The 12,769-nt window shown below is 41.0% G+C and overlaps 1 protein-coding gene across 4 annotated transcripts in view; it reads left to right on the top strand.

Annotated features, from left to right (window-relative positions):
* LOC147152069 (connector enhancer of kinase suppressor of ras 2) overlaps positions 1 to 12,769 on the top strand; it is an 83,060-nt gene that overhangs the window by 28,958 nt on the left and 41,333 nt on the right. For all 4 annotated transcript variants that reach the window (XM_086023622.1, XM_086023624.1, XM_086023623.1 and 1 more), the window contains exons 3-5: positions 5,926 to 6,128; positions 7,594 to 7,681; positions 10,468 to 10,509. In XM_086023622.1, coding sequence (XP_085879748.1) covers positions 5,926 to 6,128; positions 7,594 to 7,681; positions 10,468 to 10,509 — 333 coding nt within the window. The remainder of the gene's footprint in view (positions 1 to 5,925; positions 6,129 to 7,593; positions 7,682 to 10,467; positions 10,510 to 12,769) is intronic.

The raw sequence follows: 12,769 nt of genomic DNA, 5'->3' as shown, positions 1-12,769 counted from the left end.
TAATGAATAACGGACACTCAATTTTTATTAAAATGTCCAGCTCTGGCCACTATACTCCTAAAAACATTATACATTCAGTCCTTTTGCATGACAAGAATAACTTTTGGGACTGGTCGGACAAAAATTTCTACCTTGGTCCCATGCCTTTACCTCAATCTTTCTTACTCGATTGTCTTTGCCTGGGAATGTAGCAGTGACCCTTGCCAGGGGCGAGCTGTTATGTGTGACTTGGTTGTCCTTAAGCAGAACTAGGCCATCAACCTGTAGGTTTCTGCAAGATGCAGTCCATTTCTGTCTTTGTAGTAATGTGGGCAAATACTCATGCCTCCAGCGTGTCCAGAACTGATTGGCAAGACCCTGAACTTGTCTTCATTGCTTGGTTCACACGTCTTTGTCCATGAAGTCTCCAGGTGGAGGTAAAAGGCAAGATTTCTGTGTAATGAGCATTGACGAAGACAGGATGAAGGGGTTCTCTGGATCATATGAAACTGGGAGGAGTGGCCTTGCATTAATGATGGCTGCAATTTAGTGTACACAACACTTTGAGGTGAACCTTGTTTCGTAGTAGCATAGAGTCGAAGATTCTATGGGCAATGCGTTCCCAAGATCCTCCCATGGAAGGCATGTGGTGGATTGAATTCCCAGCTGCAATCCTGGTTAGTTAGGTATGACTGCAATGATTTGTCCATTCCTAGCTCCTTTGAAGCACCAATGAAATTGGTGCCACAATCAAATAACAACTGTTTGGCAGATCCTCTTAATGCAAAGAAGCGGCGAAGGGCGTTTATGCAACTGGATGTGGCTACTCGATCACCTCGATATGTATAGTTCTCGAGCTCATGCAGGAAAACATGAGGGCCCACCGCTTATTTTCATCTTGTCCGCCCTGGTGCGTCTGGTTGTTATGGACCAAGGCCCCAACATGCCGAGGCCAACGTAAATAAAGGGAGGAAAGACTTTGAGGCGCCATGTAGACAAGAACACTGAATTGATTAGTCTTTTGCCACCCAAAAGCCAAAGTCCATCAGCGCTCTTTGCACCTTCCGTCAGGTGTCGACCTTGGTGCTTCACTTGCTTGTGGTGGTAACGAGTGAGCAGAAGACTTTAGGGAGGATGACTGTTTTTTTTCCCAAAGTTCTCAATCCCTGAACGTTTGAGTCGGCCTCCAACAGAAACAAGACCATCCTGTAAAATTCGGTTGAGGTTTTGTAAGGGGCTCTGTTTTGGAATAGACTTGCTGGAAATGATGGCAGAAGTGAGCCTTTTATGTCTCTTTGAGGATGATGTTTTTTTGCCTGAGCCATCTCATCAGTTGTCCGAGGCAGGTTGCATTTTGGCCAGCATTCACTGTTTAGGCTAGTGTCGTTGAATGATTTTGCGACGTGGATAAGATTTGCTATTGCTCTGAAGAAGGAATTAAAAGTGAAAAAAACGTTTACTGTTGAGCACTTATGTTAGGTATGTGGCATAAGTTTTGACCTGCCGCTGAATTTCAGAGTCCTTGTCCGGTTCAATTAAGTTGAACATTCCACTTTTGTGTTGCCAGTTCAGGAGAATGGTGGATGAAACCTGGTCCGGTGAACCACGTAGATTTTGTGTTGGGTTTCCGACAAGGACCTCGACGCATGGTCTGCGGGGTTCTACTCAGTGCACACATAGTGCCATTGTCCAAGCTTTGACGACTGGTGAGCACATTGTACTGTATTGTCTGTTGTGGACATATGTGTAGAACCTTTTTGGCACCTTACAGCTATATCCCAGCACTACCTTATTGTCTGTATAGAAGTGCAATGCATCAAAATGCAAGTCCAACTCATCCTGAATGAGATCAGCCACATCTATTGCCAACACTGCTGCGTATATTCAAGCCTGGGTAGTGTAGAGAGCTGTACTGTCCATCCCGGAAGGATGTCCATTTTTGTGATGAAGGATGACAAGTTTTAAAAAAGGGACAGACTAAACAAGAGCGGAGGTGGATTTTAGTCCGTCCCACTAATCGTCCTTCATGCGTATAACTTGGTCGCAAGGCAAAAATTGCCACCGAACGCTTCAAACGCGTCACTAGTTACCCAACTGCTCCTACTTACTTGCATTGGGAATGCCTCAGTGGGAATACTGTGCACTGCACATATTCTGTCACACGGGGTCATTTTTTCCCGCTTTCTTCAGTCTTTAAAATCATGCAGTGTCGTACACTGACTCTTCAACTGAGAGTTCAGTTCTTCTCACTGTGTAAGACAGCAAGCCTATGCGTGAGACAAGTGCACACACATGTAGCAGCACCGAAACTTCTCCTGCGCGATTTGTTTCTCCACATACGGACTGATGCTTGTACGTCAATTTCCACACACGGACCGATGTGCCATTCAGTGCTCCAGAAGCGGAGCGGAAACCAGCGAGCCAATCAGCAAACTGATGGGCTGACCAATGGAAGCGGTCCCTGGCTCGGGCATCTCCAATCTGCGTATCCATCTTTTGCCATTCATAAAACAGAATAAGTCATGATTCCCGGCAAATGCATCCACTTTGTGTTCAACTATACAAGCTTAAATTTCACATTGATTACTAAACTGAGACAAAATTATTATTTCCGTATGCATAATTTTTGTTATTTTTCTTTGGTGGTTTACCATTTGGTCTTTCCAACAAAAAAATATGTGCCTATGGGAAAAACACCGATCTTAATAAAAGTCTCTCTTAAAAGTCTCTAAAACTCTCCTTAACAAAAGCTCAAATTTATCAAATATGTGATTTTGTAATTACTCTCCTTAATAAAAGCTCAAATTATTAAGTAAGTCTTATATGATGTACATTGACGAAGATGTGTCATGTGTTCAATACATGTACCAGTGTTATGTATTCAGGATACCCCAAAAATGTCACGGTATTCTGCTACAATTGCTTGAAAAACACATTTAATCGGATTACAGGTACATTTATTAAAAATGTGGGTTATTTTACAGGATTGCATTTTTAATGCTCGGAGACTACGTAGTTGAGTCCTCGCCCGCTTCTCAAAATTGTTGGCTAACTGCTCATAATATAGGAGCTCAGTGGACTGTCGTTGGTTGTTCCACGTAAGTTTTTGTTGGCCAACAAAATGAGACAGGTCACTGGCTTGATATGTGATTGTGTCACCATGGTCACGTTTAAAAGTGACCCATAGGGAATGGATGGCGACTGTTTTGGATCGCATGCACTGAACAATTTATAATTTTAAATGTAATGAGATGTCATGAATTTACATTTAGAATGCGCTTGGCTATGTTAGCATCCAAGTTGGTCCTGTTCATTGTCTTTGTGGTGTCCTTCGTGTTTTTGCTTTTCGCAAAGCATCCTTTCTGTTTATCAGTGCACATTATTTTTCATTGTAGTTTTTGAGGCTTTTAAAATTGAAGGCACCTCTTTTTCATAAACTGTGATTCAGCAGTCCCATAAGCCCGGCTTTGTACATAGACAATGAATTCCTGCAGTTGCCTTTTCCAAATGAATTAGCATACAATAGTTTATTATCTATAGCACGATGGCGCATATTTGTCTGCCTTTCATTTGAATCTTGGGTTCAACTCTAGACTCAGGCCCTCCTTGTGCGACATTCTCTCCGTGCTTGGGGTTAGGTTTTCTCCTTGTACTACTGCTTCCTCCTAAATGAAAACTCTAAAGTTCATGAATGTGCATGTGAATGGTTGTTTGTCTATATATGGTCGGCTAGTAAATGATGATCAGTCCAGAGTTTAGCCCCATCCCAGGCTTCAGCTCATGTGCGACCCAAATGAGGGCAAGTGGTCTAGAAAATGGATGGATGGATGACTTACTATAATGCCATTCATTGATTGAAGTGGTAGTCAAACATATTTTTGAAAAAAGGCCCACTAGTTGAAACATGGCATTCTGATTAATGTTCCGTTTGTGGAATATGAGTTAAGCAGCAAAATCCACCCAATTTTAGCCATCTCAGCCATCTCGCTTTGGGATTTTGTTGCTTAACTCATATTCCACAAACACAATATTAATCAGAATGCTGTGTTTCAACTAGTGGGACTGTATAGAACATATTCTTTAAAAAATTACGTTTGGGTTGATGTCCATTTAAAAAAAAAAAATTGTCAACAATTTTTTTCTTACCATTTCATTATTTGGACTTATTTACCAACCTGTAGTTAATTAGTCATGTCTATTATTCCTTTTTTGAAAGGTAGAAATGCAGCATTAATATCTATTGTATGTAATGTACAGTAAGTTGTGATGCGTTAATGTACAGTACAGTAGTGCATGGCAGTTGGAGGTATCAGAGAGAGGAAACAAAGTGGTGAGGCCCGATTTTCATACAATAAATGATGTTTGATTGTGATTATGGGCCTGGCAATGGTTGGAATTTCCACATAGAAGATGCTTTACCCCACACTGCTGCTATGGCAACCGGATCGACATGAAGGTAGTGGGGGGCTGCTCTAATGGCATCGCCCTTGTACTCTATTGATTGACACATAGGGGCACATATTCAAGCTCAAATTATTTTTCTCTTTGTACACACACACACATGCAAACACACAAATTCGCGCACAATAAACCGTGATCACATTATTGTTTCTCCTCTTCATTTGTGCACTCTGTCCCCAAGAGGCAGACACAAGTGCTATATAGAATCATAGGGAAACATAATTGTAGCATGTGCAAACACGCGTTTCAGGTTCACATGTGCATCCACATTCCCATACTGTACATTAGATCATAAAGGACACACTGTAACATATGCATGACCCAGTTTCAGCAAGATGCGTTTCTAGTTGCTCTCTGTTCATCTTGTTTTCTGCCGCTTTAGCTTCTCTAATTTGGTCTCTCACTCCTCTTGCTGCCACTGTGCAACTCTCTCCCTCTCTCCTTTGTAGTCACTGTGGTCGTGACTGTACTAAATCGCTCTAGAGGCAGAGGGGAAATAGTCTAGATCTGTGTGTCCGTGCGCAGTCGTCGTGTCAGCAGGAATCAGCCTCTCTCCGGCAAGACATTTCCAGAGGTGCCTTGATGGGCAGTGCACAATGTGGCTCAGTGGGTCTGAGTGTTTCTTTACAGGGGTCACAAGGTTGAGCAGGAATGGGCAGTGTAACCCTGTAGTCTAGAAAGGAGGTTTTTCATAAAAGATGCATTATAAGGTAGAATTGTTAAATAATAACACACCCGTAATAATTTTAAATTGATATTGGCACTGTGATAGAGGTATTGATTTCTCGATATGTTGGACTATTGTAGTTACTGGGCAGCGCAATGTATTAGTGGTTAGAATGTATGCCACACATTATTTATTTCTTTTTTATTGAACCACAAACAGTGTGATTGTCAAGTGAGACCAACCCAAGGAGAGGCTTGTTCCCGTTGCACACCAACAACATAGCGCAATTGTCAAGGTAGAAGTGGATTGGCCTGGCTGCTGTATGTTATAACAATATAAAGAGAGGAACTGTAAAACAATAAATAAAAGGAGTGTGGATACGTTAGAGGCTGTTGGTTCCTTTCATGACTGTACTCATGCATTTCTGCAACAGAGCCTCTCCATGCTGCGCTATCTCATCCACAGGTGCATTATATTTAATTATAAATACAATATATAAACAGTAATGTATATACTTTATTGGTATAGCCCCCTCTGTTTGCGAACGCTAACATGGCATTTTTGATCGGCCATTACATCTGCAACATTATGATGCTTTTCATCTGTGATTCTAATTTTGATTCCCAGCAAAGCTTTCGGCTGACATTTGGCCACTCATGAAAACTAGTTGCCGATTACGAGTCTGGTTTAGCTGCTTTTCCAAATTAATTAGCATACAATAGCATACAAAGGGCTTTAGGGTCGGTGACACACTGACATCAAATATCTGCATGGTTTCCTCTACCCGACAGTTAAAATGAATCTCATTTTTCTTCCAGAACTACGGCCTAGAGACAGAAAACCTCCGGACTCTATCACACAAGTTGAATGCTTCAGCCAAGAACCTCCAGAACTTCATCCTGGGTAGGCGGAGGGGAGGACACTATGATGGAAGAGCTTCCCGGAGGCTACCCAATGATTTCCTTACCTCAGTGGTGGATTTGATTGGTGCGGCAAAAAACCTACTAGCCTGGCTCGACAGGTATGAGCTACACACAATTGAATTCGGACATTGATTTTATTTGATGTTTGTTTTTGCCCAGTAATGAAACAATGATATTTGACAATGAAATTCTGACATAAATGTACACTATGTACTGTGCACACAACACATAACATACCCTAGATCAGAATGTATTAACCTACATAAGAAAGAACTAGGTAGCATAGTGACATGGTGTTTGACTATATATTGCAAGGCATGATGCCAAGTTGGGGTGTTTTGTTGTAGCTCATCTTTTTAGGTTCTCGTTCACATTACAAAAACAAAGTTGACTTTTAATGTAAAGGAAAAGTGTCTGTCAAGTGACACGCATGTGCACAAAACACGACATCATGGTGCAGCGTTTACAGAAGTAAATATGGTCCCACGTGTAGGGGCTGATCTCATTTTTCTTTTTGCAACTTCCAATGTCCTCGTTCTTCACCCCTCTGTTTACATGTTAGTGCCTACAACCAGAAATCCCATTGAGGACACATGGAGATTGACGGAGGCGTGAAGCTGTAGGAGGGACAAATGTTTGCAGAAATTACATCATCGTCCCTCATTGATGTAATTTCAAGGAGACTGCAATTAAGATGACGGCACGTCATTGACTTGTGTCACAAATCAACAAGAGCCCAAAAAAGAGAAAAACAAAAAAGAGCCCCGCAGTATTCTTAACTATGAATGGTTATTCCCAGTTCCCTTGTTATGATTGTACATGACTGTGCGTAATTTTAGGTTTCATTTTAAAGTGCACAAAACATTTACAGCTAAAAATGTTTATAGGCCTTAGTATTGCCTTCATATATTTTATTTACTATTTTACTATATACTTTTGTAAACATTAAAAACATGTCAGGAATGCAAAGTTTATTAAAAGTTGAATGTACTATTCTTGTCTTTATTTTTACCTTTAACACTTCAAGTTGGTTGTATATGAGCAGCTGCTTGCTAGCGCGATAAGCTGCGATTTACATACAATCTGTCAATTTATTGCAAAAAAAATAGGTGACTAATCGATTATCAAAATAATCATTTGTGGCAGCTCTAATTTAGATTGGGAAAAGTTTTTTCCCATTGACGAATTAGCGGGTAATCTATGACAAACACATCTGAGGATGATAGTCAGCATAGTCGGTATACTTACTTGCTAGCATCACCAATTCTTTTGGGTGGATACCTGTGCTTGTGCCAGTTCAATGTCCAAAATGCAACATTTCAGTTCAACGTATTAGAGGGAAAATATGTATTTGAAAAATGCTGCAGATAACTGCAGGCTTTATGAAGTTGAGAGAACACAGAAAGTGAAAAAACACTAAGATTTCGCCAGGGCATTCCAGTTATGATTCTTTGTTGTTTGTGCTTGTTTGCTACTGAGGAGAACAAAAATGTGTTAAGCTTTTCCTACTGGCTGTACTGAATTCAGCGTTTGAAATCACAATGTGCTTGTCCTTCATTTCAGGTCTCCCTTTGCCAGTGTGACGGAGTATTCATTACTGAAGAACAATATTGTGCAGCTCTGCCTAGAATTAACTACCATTGTACAGCAGGTGCCTCCACCACTACACACACACACACACACACCCACACACACGCACACACTCAAGGTCAAATTATTGTTAGAAATGACTGTTGGTGGGCATGTTGCACATGATCTAGTACAAAAGAATCATCTGTAACTGTCATGTACACACACATAGACAAAATTACATCTAACGCAGTAGTGGACACAGCAAACACACTGTAAGTCAGGGGTCTTCAATCCTGTTCCTTGAGGGCCGGCGTCCTGCCTGATTTCTATCTCCCCATGCTGCAACACACACCTGATTCAAATGATCAGGATTGTTATCCAGCTTCTACAGACCTTGCTGACTATCTGACCCCTGCTGTGGTACACACCTGAGCGGGGAACTACTTAAGTGCCCAGTGAGCAGTTCGGGATATATGTGTCTTAGCTCAAGGACGCCACAGCCGTGTGTCCAAGCCACTTGGCTGACCGACTACTGAAACAGTAATTCTCAAAGTGTGGGCTCCCTCTAGCGGTGCGCAAAGAATTACTGAATTCAGTGTTCAAACTGTGCATAATGTTACAGTGGATTTTTTTTCCCCCTTAATCCAGTACAGTACATTTTTTTAAATACAGTTCAGTTAAATACAGTTCCATGTTTTTGAAAACACTTTGGCCCACTATGCTACAGTATTTTTAATGTTTCTCATGATGGTGATACTTGGAGAGCCAAGTATTTTTTGAGGTGATGAAGTAAATAGTTTGAGAACCAATGTCTGCGCGTGCAAAAGCAGGTGGAAACTTGATTGCTTACACAAATAGATGTGGAAGATGATCCACCACGCGGACACACAGAGTATTGCATCTGCCAAACGCACAAAATTGCCATGCAGTCAATTTTTCACCTTCTGGAAGGAGTATATGCAAATAGATTATTTAACATGAGCGATGTAATTCATCGAACCGGAGACAAATTGCAATGGAATATTTTGCGTCTTTCAAAAACGTGTCTGAAAGGCAGGTGCAAACCCGCATACAAGTGGTGTCAGCGCAGGTGAAATGGTTAGTGTCATAGAGTCATGCCAACAGTTCTGAAATGCCAGAAACAAAAATTGACAGTTTTGTTGCCACATGTGGTGGTATCCCTTAAGCACTCATTCTCAAGCAGTTTGACGGGTCACATTATTGTGCCGAGGGAGCTTTTAAGGTGTGTTAAATCTTCACTTAATTGGCCCAGAAAATATTTATCTATAAGAATCAATGTATATTTGTTCATCTATCTATGCCAGCAACTTCCATGTATAGAGACAGAGAGAGATCAAATAAATGATGTTCTATTAGCAGGCAGAAATTCTATAATTGACAAGTGTATCCACATTTTGTGACATTTTTGTTTGATGGTGTTCTGTGAGGTTTTTATTATAAAATATGTGCTTAAAATATGTGCTCAGTAAAGGTTGGCAATCGTTGCCCGAAAGAACCAATAAAACATGAAATATAAAACTTGTGGAATGAATCCTTTTGGAGATCTCTATTGTGAAGTCTGTTGAGCTTTAATGTGACTTGAAATGATGGTTAACCTCCAAAATGTACAACTTTTTAGCACATTTGACTTAAGAGGTGGCGGCACGGTGGTCGACTGGTTAGCACGTCCGCCTCACAGTTCAGAGGTCGTGGGTTCGATACCGGCTCCGGCCTCCCTGTGTGGAGTTTGCATGTTCTCCCCGTGCCTGCGTGGGTTTTCTCCGGGCACTCCGGTTTCCTCCCACATTCCAAAAACATGCATGGTAAGTTGATTGGATACTCTAAATTGCCCCTAGGTGTGATTGTGAGTGCGGATGTTTGTCTCTGTGTGCCCTGCGATTGGCTGGCAACCAGTTCAGGGTGTCCCCCGCCTACTGCCCAAAGACAGCTGGGATAGGCTCCAGCACGCCCCGCGACCCTTGTGAGGAGAAGCGGTACAGATAATGGATGGATGGACTTAAGAGGTCCTGCTCATTGTTTCAACTGCACCCCTAAACGTCAACAGAAACTCAACATCAGTTCACCTATAGCTCAGGTCTACAGTAGATTACCCATTATTGTAGATTTGACTATGAGTGGAACATCTGAACAACTCGTTTCTCATTCTTTCATTTCCCGTCCTCCCTCTGCTCCCCATAGCGCCTCCATGTAGATTACCAACATTTTCACTTGCCCCTTTTCTGTGAGTGGTTGCTACTGGAGCAATCGTATCGACTGTACCTGCTCTATTGGACCTCTTCCATGTACTGTCTTTACTTTAAGATCCAGTTTAGAGTCAGTGCTCACAGTTAGTCCTGGAGCCTTGCAGATAACACCCATGCAGTCTTACAAGAGCCACAGTAGAGGCACAGATTTGGAAACCCCACTGGTGCACAATGGTACAAATGGACTCATGGATGCCAGGGTGCAGCAAGACACACAATGGGGGCAAAACAGCCTGTACTAATGGATCAAGCAGATGTATTCGCTGATACCGTGTGCATCCGGTCGGCTCAGTTGGCTGCTTTCCCAGAAATAGATTAACAATCAGCAATCATTAAATAACAGTCTGTCAGGTTCACAGAGTAGTGTTGATAGTTTTCTAAAAACTAAGTAATAAGTACACTCCTCCCTGACTATTATTGAGGAATATGCATAATCTGCATGCATTGCTTACAAATGAAAATGCTGACTGCTGATTTCTCCTGAAATAGTATCTCTCTTCTAATTGGCCCTATATTTTCCTTCTTATTTATATATTTATTTATTACCAAAGGGCAGCCTCACAGCAGAAGTTGACATCAATGTTTTTTTTTCTATTCATAGGACTGCACTGTATATGAGACAGAGAATAAGATTCTTCATGTGGTAAGTTTCTTCTCCATCTGTATGGATGTCTGATAATAATTTGAAGTTTGAGCCCTTGAAACCAAAATATACACTTTTCATGTTTGCATTCATGCTTAGATATAGCATGATGAACTTGTTGATTCTGCAAATGTACAAACTCACCAACCGCAACATTACTTATACCAGAGGTGTCAAACATACGGCCCGCGGGCCGGAACCGACCCCCGAGGCAGTCAATCACAGAGCTCTGTTTTAGAAACAGTCAACCGTTCACACTCAAATTCACACCTATGGTCAATTAGAGGGAAGCCGTCCAACACTGGTTACACATGTAGTGTAGTATAATTTGCCACTACACTATCAGTGACCTACTGTAATACAGCAATAATAATATTTATATATATATTTATATAATGCTCTCACCATACAAAACATATTGCATTTTTAAGGGCAGATTTTTAGGGGGTATAATTCTTATATTGGGTATTGTTAAACTGTGCAGATGTACTGTGCCTAATGGTGTGGTTGATGAGTGTATGTTTGTAGGCGTGTGTGTGTGTTTTTGGGTAACGAACTTGTGCACTTAAAAATCTGCAAGAGCTGGGGGACTTTTTTTGCTTGTGTGTTTGTGTTTTAAACAGAGTGAGCAGCAAGTGCTGCTGATGTGTGCTGACAGTTGGTTTAGGACACTTTCTGATACCATTCAAGGTCACGTGGGGGAAACCAAATAAAAGGCTGTCAAGGCGAGATCACAGAAACTTGTCTGAGCCAATTATTGATGGATCTATCCTTAGAATGTTGTTGTTGAATTATGTTATTAGCATTGAATGAATATGAAGTTGTATCCTTCTACGAGCACGACAAAAACAAAACAGTCTATTTTAGATGCTGGTTCTGATGTGCTTCAACATATTACCTTACCTCCCCATATCATTTACTGTATCTCTCTTGTAACAGAGCTGTTAATCACACACACGAGCATGCACGCACATGCACGTACACGGGTGTCAGACTAAAGACTACATGTGACTCTTGGTTGTTTGTGGGTGGTTTATGTGTGAAATTGAGAGCCAGCATGAAAAAACAAAGGGGAGGAGGTGTTTTTAAACGCTGCTTGCTTGATGATCCCTTTTACTCAAAATGAAATAAAGCAAAGGTGAAGTGACAGCCCAGTAAGCAGTTCACGTGACATAAACCTGTGAAGTTCCATCTGCCCTATGTATGAACTAGGTTTGGAGTGGATCACGGGCAAACAATCTAAAAAAAAATTATTTATGCAAAAGGTTGGCTGCTTCACTGAGCAGCTTTCCGTGCTGTGCGATGCATACTCAGGTTATATCAGATCTCTCAAAAATCTTTCCGACACCTTGTTGAATAGAGTGAAGGCATTTCCCTGATACTATGGTACGAACGAGTGAACAAATAGTTTTAACACTTTGTGGTGCCATTAATCTTTGTCAAATGTTCACTCCGTAAACACAGATAGCTCACCTGTATTGATACTGTACGTTTCAACATATAAAACCACAATGACTTAGTACGACCACCAAATGCAATATTTCATTTAATCATTTGAAAATAGAATCAGATGAGTAATAAAACAGTATGTTTTTTTTTTCCTGGAATATCTTCTCCAGCAAGAGTTCCCAGAGGAAGCTGAGCAAAACCGCTTACAAATCCTAATTGTCAAGCATGCAAATACAATGGAACCTAAAGGGCAAATTAATTCATTCACTGCCATTGACGAATTTACTTGTCTTTTCACAGTCCAGCCGTTCAATCCCAGGAACCTATTTATATGTTTTCAATTTTTTTTTCAAACGTTAGGGTAAAAGAGGGTCCGATATGTCTGGCAGTGAATGAGTAAAAAAAAAAAAAAAAGTCCCAAGGGATATTGAATCCAACCATTCAAACTGTCACCATAATAAAATCATTATTAACTTACATGCAATGTTTTCACACCAATTTAACATTCTCAGTTGTTGTGATTTAGGGCTTGTCTCATTAGGGGTCACCACAGAGAGTAGCTCTTTTTTTGTTGTTTTGCAGTCTTAACACCGGCTACACCTTCCTGACACATTTAACCCACCTATTTTCTATCCAATGGCCGGGTTTTAGCCCACTGACCTGGGAATGGACCCCACGCAGTCTCCGTGAAAGACAGCAGTAGCATGTACCATTACACTAACAGGGCATTTTAACATTCTCACTGGTCTTAAGAAAATAAGAATAATTTAACAACTGCACTAAAACTCAACTTCCTTATCTGTATTGATGA

Source organism: Filicampus tigris, chromosome 2, assembly GCF_054856515.1.
Source record: "Filicampus tigris isolate MCC_2025a chromosome 2, RoL_Ftig_1.0, whole genome shotgun sequence".
In the NCBI taxonomy this organism is placed as follows: domain Eukaryota; kingdom Metazoa; phylum Chordata; class Actinopteri; order Syngnathiformes; family Syngnathidae; genus Filicampus; species Filicampus tigris.
Note: the sequence above shows the minus strand (reverse complement) of the source record. Positions and strands in the feature narration are given on the sequence as shown.